This window comes from Colobus angolensis, unplaced genomic scaffold, assembly GCF_000951035.1.
Source record: "Colobus angolensis palliatus isolate OR3802 unplaced genomic scaffold, Cang.pa_1.0 Scaffold498, whole genome shotgun sequence".
NCBI lineage: Eukaryota > Metazoa > Chordata > Mammalia > Primates > Cercopithecidae > Colobus > Colobus angolensis.
In genome coordinates, this window is record NW_012118465.1 from 1,056,540 (window position 1) to 1,070,783 (window position 14,244).

Consider the following 14,244-nt stretch of genomic DNA (forward strand, 5'->3'; position numbering starts at 1 on the left):
AGTGAGTTTCTTAATCCTGAGTTCTAATTTGATTGCACTGTGGTCTAAGAGACAGTTTGTTGTGATTTCTGTTCTTTTACATTTGCTGAGGAATGTTTTACTTCCAATTATGTGCTCAATTTTAGAATAAGTGTGATGTGATGCTGAGAAGAATGTATATTCTGCTGATTTGGGGTGGAGAGTTCTGTAGATGTCTCTTAGGTCTGCTTGGTCCGGAGCTGCGTTCAAGTCCTGGATATCCTTGTTAATTTTCTTTCTCGTTGATCTGTCCAATATTGACAGTGGGGTGTTAAAGTCTCCCATTATTATTGTGTGGGAGTGTAAGTCTCTTTGTAGGTCTGTAAGAACTTGCTTTAGGAATCTGGGTGCTCCTGTATTGGGTGCATATATGTTTAGGATAGTTAGCTCTTCTTGTTGGATTGATCCATTTACCATTATGTAATGGCCTTCTTTGTCTCTTTTGATCTTTGATGGCTTAAAGTCTGTTTTATCAGAGACCAGGATTGCAATGCCCTGCATTTTTTTTTTTTTTTTTTTTTTTTTGCTTTCCATTTGCTTGGTAAATATTCCTCCATCCCTTTATTTTGAGCCTATGTGTGTCTTTGCACATGAGATGGGTCTCCTGAATACAGCACACCAATGAGTCTTGACTCTTTATCCAATTTGCCAGTCTGTGTCTTTTAACTGGGGCACTTAGCCCATTTACATTTAAGGTTCATATTTTTATGTGTGAATTTGATGCTGTCATTATGATGCTAGCTGATTGTTTTGCCTGTTAATGGATGCAGTTTCTTCATAGCATCAATGGTCTTTATAATTTGGCATGTTTTTTCAGTGGCTGGTACCAGTTGTTCCTATCCATGTTTAGTGCTTACTTCAGGAGCTCTTGTAAGGCCGGCCTAGTGGTGACAAAATCTCTCAGCATTTCCTTGTCTGTAAAGGATTTTATTTCTCCTTCACTGGGGAAGTTCTCCTGGATAATATCCTGAGGAGTGTTTTCTAACTTGGTTCCATTCTCCTGGTCACTTTCAGGTACACCAAGCAAACGTAGACTTGGTCTTTTCACATAGTCCCATATTTCTTGGAGGCTTTGTTCATTTCTTTTCACTCTTTTTTCTCTAATCTTATCTTCTCACTTTATTCCATTTGATCTTCAATCACTGATATCCTTTCTTCCGTTTGGTCAAATTGGCTACTGAAGCTTGTGTATGCTTCACCAAGTTCTTGTACTGTGGTTTTCAGCTCTGTCCGGTCATTTAAGCTCTTTTCTACACTGTTTATTCTAGTTAGCCATTCGTCTAATCTTTTTTCAAGGTTTTTAGCTTCCTTCCAATGGGTTAGAACATGCTCCTTTAGCTTGGAGAAGTTTGTTATTGCCCACCTTCTGAAGCCTACTTCTGTCAACTCATCAAACTCATTCTCTGTCCAGTTTTCTTCCCTTGCTAGTGAGGAGCTGTGATACTTTGGAGGAGAAGAGGCTTTCTGGTTTTTGGAATTTTCTAACAGGCCCCTCAGCTGCAGGTCTGTTGAAGTTTGCTGGAGGTCCACTCCAGACCCTGTTTGCCTAGGTATCTATCACCAGTGGAGGCTGAAGGAAAGCAAATATTGCTGCCTGATCCTTCTTCTGGAAGCTTCATCCCAGAGGGGCACTTGCCTGTATAAGGTGTCTGTCGGACTCTACTTGGAGGTTTCTCCCACTCAGGCTACATGGGACTCAGGGACCCACTTGAGGAGGCAGTCTGTCCATTATTGGAGCTCGAACACCATGCTAGGAGAACCACTCCTCCTTCAGATCTGTTAGACAGGGATGTTTAAGTCTGGAGAAGCTGTCTGCTGCCTTTTGTTCAGATATGCCCTACCCCCAGAGGTGGAATCTAGAGAGGTATTAGGCCTTGCTGAGCTGTGGTGGGCTCCACCAACTTCGAGCTTCCCTGCCACTTTGTTTACACTGTGAGCATGGAATTGCCTACTCAAGCCTCAGCAATGGTGGATGCCCCTCCCCCCACCAAGCTACCATGTCCCAGGTCAATTTCAGACTGCTGCACTAGCAGCAAACAGGGCTCCACGAGTGTGGGACCTGCCAAGCCAGGCACAGGAGGGGATCTCCTGGTCTGCCGGTTGCAAAGACAGTAGGAAAACTGCAGTATTTGGGCAGGAGTGTACTGCTCCTCCAGGTACAGTCACTCATGGCCTCCCATGGCTAGGAAAGGGAAATCCCCTGGCCCCTTGCACTACCTGGGTGAGGTGACACCCTGCCCTGCTTCAGCTCACCCTCCGTGAGCGGCACCCACAGTCCAACCAGTCCCCATGAGATGAAACAGGTACCTCAGTTGGAAATGCAGAAATCACCCATCTTCTGCATCGATCTCACTGGGAGCTGTAGACCAGAGCTGTTCCTATTTGACCATCTTCCCTTTTGACTTTTTTAACTGTTGTTGCTTTAAAGTCTGTTCTGTCCAATATAAGAATAGCTACTCCTGCTCACTTTTGGTTTCCATTTTCATGGATTATCTTTCTCCACCCCCTTACCTTAAGTTTATGTGAGTCTTTATGTGTTATGTGAGTCTCTTGAAGACAGGAGATACATGGTTGGTGAATTTTTATCCATTCTGCCATTCTGTATCTTTTAAGTGGAGCCTGTAGGTCATTTACATTCAATGTCTGTAATGAGATTTGAGGTGCCGTTCTATTCATGATGCTAGTTGTTGCCTGAACACTTTGTGCTTTTTTCATTGTGTTATTGTTTTATAGGTCCTGTGAGGTTTATGCCTTAAGGAGGTTCTATTTTGGTGTATTTTAAGGTTTTGTTTCAAGATTTAGAACTCCTTTTGGCAGGTCTTGCAGAACTTGCCAGCGCTCTGCAAGCACGGAATTCCCTGAGCATTTGTTTGTCTGAAAAAGAGTTTATCTCTCCTTCATTACAAAGCTAGTTTCGTTAGATGCAAAGTTCCTGGCTGTTAATTATATTGTTTAAGGAGGCTAAAGGTAGGACCCCAATTCCTTCTAGCTTGCAAGGTTTCTGCTGAGAAATCTGCATTAATCCAATAGGTTTTTCTATAGAGGTTAACTGATGTTTTTGATTCACAGCTCTTAAGATTCTAGCCAGGCATGGTGCCTCATGCCTGTAATCCCAGCACTTTGGGAGGCCAAGGCGGGTGGATCACCTGAGGTTGGGAGTTCAAGACCAGCCTGACCAACATGGAGAAACCCCATCTCTACTAAAAATGCAAAAGTAGTGGAGCATGGTGGTGCATGCCTGTAATCTCAGATACTTGGAAGGCTGAGGCAGGAAGGAGAATGGCTTGAACCTGGGAGGTGGAGGTTGCGAGGACCCAAGATCATGCCATTCATTGCACTCTAGCCTGAGCAACAAGAGCAGAACACCATATCCAAAAAAAAATTTGTTACTTTGTCTGGACTTTAGATAACCTGATGACTATGTACCTGGGTGAAGATCTTTTTTATGATGAATTTCCTGGGTATTCTTTGAGCTTCTTGTATTTGGATGTCTAGATCTCTAGCAAGACCAGGGAAATTTTTCTTGATTATTCTCTTAAATAACTTTCCCAAACTGTTAGATTTCTCTTCTTCAGGAACACCAATTATCCTTATTTTTGTTTAACATAATCCCAAATTTCTTAAAGGCTTTGTTCATTTTTTGGTTCTTTTTTGTCTCTGTTGAATTGGGTTAATTCAAAAGCCTTGCCTTCAAGTTCTGAATTACTTTTTTCTACTTGTTCAATTCTATCACTGAAATTTGCCAGTGTATTTTCCATTTCTCTAAGTGTGTCTTTCATTTCCAGAAGTTCTGATTGTCTTTTCCCTATGATATCTATTTCTCTGGAGACTTTTTCATTCATATCCTCTAATTTTTTAAATATCTTTAAATCGGTTTTTATCTTTCTCTGGTATCTTCTTGAGTCGTTTAATAATCAACCTTCTGAATTCTTTTTCTGGCAATTCAGAGATTTCTTCTTGGTTTGGATTCATTGCTGGAGAGCTAGTGTGATCTTTTGGGGGTGTTACAGAACCTTGTTTTGTCATACTACCAGAATTACTTTTCTGGTTCCTTCTAATTTGGGTAGACTCTTTCAGTGGAAAGATCCAGAATCCAAGGACTGTTGTTCAGATTATTTTATCCCACAGGGTAACTCCTTGATGTGGTGCTCTCCCTGCTTTCCTCTAAGATTAGGGCTTTCTGAGAGCCATACTGCAGTGATTGTTATTGCCCTTCTGGGCCTAACCACCAAGTAGAGCTACCAGGCTATGGGCTGACACTAGGGAGTGTCTGCAGAGAGTCCTGCGATGTGATCCATCTTCAGGTGTCTCAGCCATGGATACCAGCACCTATTCTGATGGAGATGGCAAGGGAGTGAAATGAACTCTGTGGGAGTCCTTGTTCGTAGTTTTGTTTAGTGCACTGGTTTTCTTCAATGCTGGTTATGATAGCAATGAAGTTGTCACATGCATAGACTCAAGACCTCTGGTTAGCCAGGGTGATGTGGGCAGTGGAATTAGCTGTTGTTTTTTCTCCTTCTTTAGAGCAGGGTTGTTCTGTTATGAGTTGTTATAATGACTTGAGTTGCATGACCTCCAGCCAGGAGGTAGACCTTTCAAGAGACCACCAGCTGCAGCAGTAGAAAGGCAATATAATCTTGCCCTACATCTTCCAGGATGAGTACTTGGGTTTCTCAGGTGATAGAGCTCCCAAGAGTTTGTGTCTTTTGTCTTCAGAGTTTTTCAGCTGTCTTGTGATGTTTTTCCCAAATAACTTCTTATCTACTAACAATGAAAGTGAGTAAAATATTAAACTTCCCAGTAAAATATTAAACTTCCCAGATGAAACCGTTCTCAGCATGTCCCCTTAACATCAGCTACAGCACAGGAACAGACACACTTGTTTGTATATCACTGCACTTTAAGATTGCCATATTTGTTGAATTGACATTTACAGATCTGCATATGTTAATAAACAAAGCATTTCAAAATTACTTTTAAACATAAACTGACATTGTTTAAAAGATTTTAAACATTATTCCCATAATTTTTTAAGGTTTGCCTGTTGTTATATTTTTTCCTTTGTTAGAGAGCTCTCTTTTCTTCTACTCTCCCCAGCAGGATCCAAAATGTGAAATTAGAAAGATAATGGAATTCCTTGGGAAGAACCTAAAAGAAGAGATTTTAGACAAAATTGTCTATAATACTTCATTTGATGTAATGAAAAAGAACCCCATGACCAACTACATAAATGAAATTAAAATGAATCATAATCTCGCTCCATTCTTGAGAAAAGGTGATGTATAGTTGCTTTCTCTTTCTTCTAACAACAGAATAAACAATATCAATTTATCAATGTCTTCTCATGTTCAAACTAGTTGAAACCACTGTTTACAGTGTTTCCTGAAGTGAGTTGTTTAAAGCTTTATTCTGAGAGCGTGTGCTTCACCATCAGAGAAGTGTGGGACACTACACACCTTGCCCTACACCCTTTGAAGCATATTATAGTTTCTGCAAAGAAACTGGTTTAACTCTGCATAACTCAGAGTTTCAAAAATGTATGTGACCAAAAACTCTTCCTCCAGTAAAGCCTATTAATCTCCATGAAACAAGTGTTCCTCCCAATACATTCTGGGAGACAGTGGCAAATGTTGTTGGCCGTAGGAGTCAGAGGGTGGTGCTTCGAGTGTTACTCAGTCTATGTCATCTCACAGAATGGCCAAGGTAGGACTATGAGTCATCATTGTCAGAGTCTAGCCAGACCAAGATTCAGCCTCCAGCCCATTGAGCACCCTCCACTATCCAATGGTTGGCTCCTTAAATGAAGACAAATTTTGTTTCATTCTCTTTATTTTGGTAACTTTTTAAAAAATTATCTAATACCTTTTTTTAAAAAAGTAAGCAAAAATCCAAGGCTTATTGGAGAAGTATCCACTCTAATTTAATCAATTAGCCTAGTCTTCTTTTAAACCAACTGGTAAGGGATATGATGGTATTAATCATAGACAATTAAGCAAATTTACATGGCACACATGAAAATTATGTTATACAGCTCAAAGTGCCTAAATAGATTCAATACTATGGGGCAAATAGAAGAAAAATAGCTTACTGTCAGCTGTCTGACAATTTTTGGCTATTGAAGCCAAAAAAAATTTGAATACTCTATTGCATAAGTATAAAACAAAGTTAGGCAATCCTACCATTCCTTCATATTCTATTACTTTAATTTAATGATATGTTTACAGCAATGAGAATTTAGATAGGAAACGAGAATTCTCAGTTGTGTTCAACTGAGAATTTTGCCTGAACTAGAGGCACAGATGGAAGGAGCATATGATACTCTGAGAATGTGGTCATTCGGTGACCTCTGAAGAGGGAGTAAGAAAATTAGGTCTCACTAACTTGAATAGAATGTTAGATGTATGAAGGTTTAAGAAAGTGCTGGTACAGTAGAGAAGTGCAGATAATTAGGCAACCTGTGATCTAGAGTTCAGGCTTTACTGAAACACAAAACTTGCTATTTACAAATACCTCACCTATTAAATGGAGTAATCATACCTGTGACTTCTTTTCTCACTTCAATGTCAGCAGGACAATGTGTTAATATCTATATAAGCAATCTAAGTATTGAGAGGCATGAGATTATCTAAATCCAAAATGGTAAAAGTTTATGAAAATATCATTGAATATGCTCTGCATTACTCTTCACAGGAGTTGTGGGAGATTGGAAAAATCAGTTCACTGAAGCTCAGAACAATCAATTTAATGAATACTATGAGAAAAATATGGCTGACACTTCACTGTCATTTTGCATGGGACTCTAATAAACACAGCAAGAGGATAAAACTTATTCTCTCCCTAGCCTCTGTAAAATGAAAAGGAAATCTGTTTCCAAATACCACTAATGGTTTGTCTGACTCAGCGTAAGAGTTTTTAAACAAAGGCATGAACATTCTTTATCCTTGAATTTCTGACCTGCTTTTTGGATTACCACAATCTGACTTGTTATATAATTATTACGCTTTGTGTTTTTCTCCCTTCTCCACAGATTTTTAGAGTTTAGGTGAATTTCAATATCTCAACATGTAATATATATACAACATATTTAATCATTTCTGTTCCATTTATATATCCTCCTTCTGTATTTTATTATAATTTTATTTGAATTAAAACAATTATTTCATTACTTACAAAAGTTCTACGCAATATAATCTTACTTAGCAAAAATTCCAGCCCCATTCATTTGAAAACAGACATATTTTGAGCACCTTATTCATGCCAGGCAATGGGCAGCACCAAAAGATGATAAGAATAAGATCCTTACTCCTAATAAAGGTACAGCCTAATAAAAGATCACAGTATGAGCACAGCCATTATTACCAGGTAAGCACTACACTAGATTGTTGGTGCAGAGGGATCAAAGAGGAGAACAAACAAAGTTGTACGGCATGGAGCCCCAGGAAAGCAACAGTGGAAATTAAGATATGCAACCTCAGATATTTTTCAACAGTCCATGCTGCGGCCTCAAAGCACACATTCCACATTCAGCACAGTCAACATTCGTCTCCTCTTCCTCAAGAGTTCAGGTTTGCCCTACTTAATAGTTTACTTTTAAAAACCTTAGAGACACCCATTTCAGAGGTCTCTCCTGAGACCCAGAAATCCTTTAAGGCCCAATGAAGTAAGTCTCCAGTGACAAAACCCAAAGGCAGCAAGAAGCAGAGCAATATTTAGGAAAAAGAGAATGTAGCTCTATCATCTCCCCCAACCCCAGTCAGAGGCGTGTAAACCAGGGCAACTGCATCTTGAATAGGGGCTGGGTAAAATGAGGCAGAGACCTGCTGAGGCATTCTGAGTCACAGGATGAGATAGGAGATTGGCACAAGATACAGGTCATAAAATCCTTACTGATAAAACAGCTTGCAGTAAAGAAGCCAGCTGAAACCCACTGAAAGCAAGATGGTCACGAGAGTGACCTCTGGTCGTCCTCACTACTACACTCCCACCAGCACCATGACAGTTTACAAATGCCACAGCAACATCAGGAAGTTACCCTATTGGTCTAAAAGGGGGAGGCATGAATAATCCACCCATTGCTTAGCATGTAATCCAGAAATAACCATAAAAATGGGCAACCAGCAGTTGTTGGCCCTGCTCTATGAAGTAGCCATTCTTTATTCCTTTGCTTTCTTAATAAACTTACTTTCATTTTATTCTATGGACTCGCCCTGAATTCTTTCTTGTGCAAGATCCAAGAACCCTCTCTGGGGGTCTAGATCAACACCCCTTTCCTGTAACATCTTTCTGGCAACCATGGAGGCGACAATAGTGCCGAAACCACCGACTCAATGACTTAACTTTTGGTAAGTGATGGGCTCCAGTAAAATCTTTCTGGCTAACCTTAAAGGGATGATACTGTGAAGACCCCTCATATCTAAAGGAAATAGACTGCAGCACTGATTGGCCAACTTTGGATAAGTGGTGCGGTAGCTAGGTAAAGGATGGGATTGGGTTAGAGACCCAACTTAGGGGAGTTAGAGTCTCTCCTAAGACAGAGCGGGTTAGAGACTCTTCTTAATAAAAGGCATGGACACTTGACTGACCTTGGGTTAGAGGTCCAACTTAGGGGTTTAGAGGGCCCTCTTGGTAAAGTCCCTCTCAGCTAAGAACAGGTTTGGCACTATGGGATGTTAACTGCTATTCTCGTCGGATTAATCTGCCTTGCACTGCTTGCTAATGGTTATAGGTGACAGGATTAGGTGTGGACAGGACCATGGGACATGGAGAGCTTTTTCCTCCCTAAAAGACGAAACTTGAGAGCTAATGGGTGTCGCAGGAAGTCAGGGACCCCAAACAGAGGGACCGGCTGAAGCCACAGCAGAAGAACATGAATTGTTAAGATTTCATGGACATTTATTAGTTCCCCAAATTAATACTTTTATAATTTATTATGCCTGTATTTACTGCAATCTCTGAACATAAATTGTGAAGATTTCACGGACACTTAAGCTGAGGAGGATGAATGTCATTTCAGGACCCTGTGATGATTGTGTTAACTGCACAAATTTTTTGTAGAGCATGTGTGTTTGAACAACATGAAATCTGGGCATCTTGCAAAAAGAACAGGATAACAGCGATGTTCAGGGAACAAGAGAGGTAACTTTGAACTGGCCACCGGTGAGCCTGATGGAACAGAGCTATATTTATCCTCTTTCCAAAGCAAATAGGAGAAATATCACTGAATTCTTTTTCTCAGCAAAGAACATCCCTGAGAAAGAGAATGTGCCCTGAGGGTAGGCCTATGAACAGCCCCCTCAAGGTGTGCCATCTTTTATGGTCGAAGCTGAAGGGATGAAATAAGCCCTAGTCTCCTGTAGTGCTCCCAGGCTTATTAGGAAGAGGAAAATTCCCACCTAATAAATTTTGGTGAGACAGGTTGTCTGCTCTCAAACCCTGTTTCCTGATAAGATGTTATCAACAACAATGCGTACCCAAAACTTCATTAGCAATTTTAATTTCGCCCCATCCGGTGGTCCTGTGATCTTGGTCCTGTGATCTCGCCCTGCCTCCATTTGTTTTGTGATATTTTATTACTTTGTGAAGTATGTGATCGCTGTGACCCATACCCTATTCATGTACTCCCTCCCCTTTTGAAAATCGCTAATAAAAACTTGCTGGTTTTACAGCTAAGGGAGCACCACGGATCCTGCCGATATGTAATGTCTCCCCTGGACACCCAACTTTAAATTTCTCTCACTTATGCTCTTTCCCTTTATTTCTCAAACCAGCCGAGACACCTAAGAAATAGAAAAGAACCCACGTTAAACATTGGGAGCAGGATCTCCCAATAAATGGGACTGCTGGAAAAGATCCTTTTGCTACCGTACTGACAAGCAGCTGCCTGAACTTTTCAGTGTCAGCTGCAATGGATGGGTCTTTTCTCTGGCCTTCCTGAGTGCCTTGCCTTCCCCACTCTGCCTCAGGCAATGCTTTCCTCTTTCTCAGTATCTCTCTATCTCTCTCTCTCTCTCTTTCTCTGTGCAAACTGGTTGAATAAATGGAAAAAAAAAAACACTGGTTATTTCCTGTAATGTTTTAATTAATGGGAAAAAGGACTTATGAGGCTAGTCTTAAGCTGCAGTGAATTTGGTGTGCTTTTTGTGTCTTTTTCTGTTCTGTAATGGAGAGGAGTACCTTGTGATAGAATGTGGGCTTAGGACACCTGTAAGCCCACTTTTCAAGATGGCCCAGAAAACTGATCAGTTACAAACTTTGCTGCAGATCCCTGAAAAAACTGTATGAGGTTTCCCTCTTGTCTTGTATGTCCTTGGGAGCTTGCCCTTGTAACCATGTAGCCATGCTTTCTCTTTTTACAATGGTAGCCCAGGTTCAGCGTACAATTCTTGGCTTAGAGGATGATCCTTTATCTTTTGTCTGTGTATTTATACGTATTATCTGTGTGATGTTTATATATGAAAGAGTTTTAATTAATTGCTTTATATAATAATAAGATTTTAAATGAAATATTTTGTCAGAAAAGTAAAAAGTGTAATGCCTTTTGGTCCATGTGACTTAAGTAATCTTTGGGAAATAAAGACAGTTTTAAAAATTATTGGTAAAATATAAATATTCTCAAAAATGTAAACATTTGGTCTAAATTTTTCAGGTCAAATATTAAGTTTATTAAATGCTTTCAGGTCATAAACTGCTTATTTGACTTATTTTATTATTTTTATTTTTTTATTATTATTATACTTTAAGTTCTAGGGTACATGTGCATAACGTGCAGGTTTGTTACATATGTATACTTGTGCCATGTTGGTGTGCTGCACCCATTAACTCATCAGCACCCATCAACTCGTCATTTACATCAGGTATAACTCCCAATGCAATCCCTCCCCCATCCCCCCTCCCCATGATAGGCCCTAGTGTGTGATGTTCCCCTTCCCGAGTCCAAGTGATCTCATTGTTCAGTTCCCACCTATGAGTGAGAACATGCGGTGTTTGGTTTACTGTTCTTGTGATAGTTTGCTAAGAATGATGGTTTCCAGCTGCATCCATGTCCCTACAAAGGACACAAACTCATCCTTTTTTATGGCTGCATAGTATTCCATGGTGTATATGTGCCACATTTTCTTAATCCAGTCTGTCACTGATGGACATTTGAGTTGATTCCAAGTCTCTGCTATTGTGAATAGTGCCGCAATAAACATACGTGTGCATGTGTCTTTATAGCAGCATGATTACTGGGTATATACCCAAAGGATTATGAATTATTTGACTTTTAAAACTTGTTCAATTTATTTGGGAGAACTGAAGTCTAGATAAGACCTTGGAACATGTGGATTATCCATGGCCCCTAGCTATGCAAAGAAAGTTATAGAGAAAAGAAATTTATTATTGGGGGAACCAGCCTCCAATATTTCAACATAGGTTCTTTCTATTTTCCATAAGTGTCGGCCAGCTGAGAAAGAGAGACAATACAAAGAAAGGAATTTTACAGCTGGGCCACCAGGGGTGACATCACATTTTGGTAGGACTGTGATGCCCACCTGAGTCTCAGAACAGGATGTTTTTATTAAGGGTTTCAAAAGGGGAGGGGGTGTAAGAACAGGGAATAGGTACAAAGATCACATGCTCCAAAGGGCAAAAAGCAGAACCACTAATAAGGGTGTAACAAAGATCACATGCTTCTGAGGTAACAGGACAAAGGGAAAAAGCAGAACCACTGATAAGGGTCTAGGTTCAGCAGTGCACGTATTGTCTTGATAAACATCTTAAACAACAGAAAACAGGGTTCGAGAGCAGAGAACTGGTCTGATCACAAATTTACCAGGGCAGAGTTTTTCCCCTCCCTAGTAAGCCTGAGGGTACTGGAGGAGACCACGGCGTATCTCAGTCCTTATCTCAACAGACATTCCCAGAGCGGCCATTTATAGACCTCACCCCAGGAATGCATTCCTTTTCCAGGGTATTAATATTAGTAATACTAGGAAAATAATTTAGTGATATCGCTCCTACTTGCACATCTGTTTATAGGCTCTCTGCAACAAGAAAAATTTGGCTTTTTTTGCCCAACCCCTCAGGCAGTCAGACCTTATGGTTGTCTTCCCTTGTTCCCTAAAAATCGCTGTTATTCTATTCTTTTTCAAGGTGCACTGATTTCATATTGTTCAAACACACATATTTTACAATCAATTTGTACAGTTAACGCAATTATCACAATGGTCCTGAGGTGACGTACATCCTCAGCTTCTGAAGATAACAGGATTAAGAGATTAAAGTAAAGACAGGCATAAAAAATTATAAAAGTATTATTTGGTACAAAAAACGAGCTGGGAGAGGTGGCAGGCACCTGTAGTCCCAGCTACTCAGGAGGCTGAGGCTGGAGAATGGCATAAACCCAGGGGGCGGAGCTTGCAGTGAGCTGAGATCCGGCCACTGCACTCCAGCCCAGGTGACAGTGCTAGACTCCATCTCAAAAAAAAAAAAAAGTATTATTTGGGAACTGTTAAATGTCCATGAAATCTTCACAATTTATGTTCCTCTGCCGCAGCTCCAGCCAGTCCCTCTGTTCAGGGTCCCTGACTTCCTGCAACAATTTATATAAGAAAAGATCTTGTATGGTAAATTCTTGTCCGAAAGTAAAATGACTGGTTGTTCAAAAAGAGGGATGTTTACACAAGTCAGAAAGTCTAAATATATCTTACATGGTCTGTGTAAGTCATAAAAGAATTTATGAAAGCGAATTTATGCAAAAATGTCCAACTTAATGATTAGGTCTCCTAAATGCTTCAAAAATGCCACTATGACTCTTAACGGTACAACTTGCATGCTTTACAGCTAGGTAAGGGACACGTGGAGTTAGATGCTGGAAAGAGTAGACTTTGTCTGCACTTTTGCCTGGTGTGTCCTAGGCTAGACTCCACAGCTAGTACATAATTAAAATCCCAAACTTACCAAGGTTTCCACCAAAAGTAAAAGTTGCTAAGAGTTAATGTTGTAACATGTAATTGAGACTACTGAAGAAACAATTCTATGTGCAAGGCATGTAAGGAAAGTAGAATATATTAATACTTTTGGTAGAAGATTATAAGAAGGCATGGGAATGTGGATTTTTTTTTTTTTTTTTTTTGCCTAAAGGGTTAAAGGATTGTTTTAAGTCAAGATATACTAATGTTGTAACATGTAATTGAGACTACTGAAGAAACAATTCTATGTGCAAGGCATGTAAGGAAAGTAGAATATATTAATACTTTTGGTAGAAGATTATAAGAAGGCATGGGAATGTGGATTTTTTTTTTTTTTTTTTTTGCCTAAAGGGTTAAAGGATTGTTTTAAGTCAAGATATAGCTAAAGGTTTAACGAAGTTGTGGAAGGTTTGCGAAAAATTACTCTTGTAAAAGAAATTCTGTGTGTGAACATATCGGCTAAAGTTAAAGGGGTATTCTTCAGTTTTTCTGTAATTCAACATTGGAATAAAAGCACAACAGGTTTTTCTTAGAGCAAAAACCCAATTATGATATAGTCTTTAACAAAAAATTGTAAAAGATTATAAAGGTTTATAAAAATCTTACCTTATGATCAAATTAATTAAAATTGGATACTTCTGTCTCTAAGGTTTTATTAAGAATTGGGTTAGACATCAATAATGCAACCATGACATTTAGCTTATTTTGTATAAAAATCATACAGGAAACACTGTCAAATATGAAATGGTGTTTGGCTTTCTTTGGGCTATATTTGCATAAATATGTTACTGGTATGTGCTACAAAATTATACGAAACACCTATAATTCTAATATGACAGCATAAGTTATTAATAATTGATGCATTAAATCATTGTATGCCACAGAGGTAACCAAATTTCTTTGTCAATCGTGTTTTTGACTGTGGTTATTCTAAGATGTTTTGTCGTCCACAGACAATTGTCTTGTTTTGATCATCTTTAAAAGGTGGTTTATAATCAGCTATGGGACTCTAACAAGTGTTCTTGAATGCAGGTGTCTGATAACTTTGAAGATTGTGACATTAGAATAGAGGAAAAACTTTCAAGACTCATGGAAAGTTCAAATGTTCATGAATATCAAGCAGAACAGGAGTTAACTGCATAAAATAAAGAAGTCTGAAGTAATCTTTTTAACTTTGCTTAAAACTTTGCTAATCTCTTGTTTTCTTTTTCAGAGTCAGTAAAACTTTTCCTTTGAGCTATTTATAGCTCATAGCAATTGAATAAAGTATATACCT

General features: G+C 39.3%; 1 protein-coding gene across 1 annotated transcript in view; it reads left to right on the plus strand.

The window, feature by feature from the left end:
* Window positions 1-6,821, plus strand: part of LOC105524313 (sulfotransferase 1C2-like) — a 32,011-nt gene extending 25,190 nt beyond the window's left edge. Inside the window, exons 6-7 of the mRNA XM_011959508.1 lie at window positions 5,119-5,293; window positions 6,709-6,821. Coding sequence (XP_011814898.1) covers window positions 5,119-5,293; window positions 6,709-6,821 — 288 coding nt within the window. The remainder of the gene's footprint in view (window positions 1-5,118; window positions 5,294-6,708) is intronic.
* The last annotated feature ends 7,423 nt before the right edge of the window (window positions 6,822-14,244 follow it).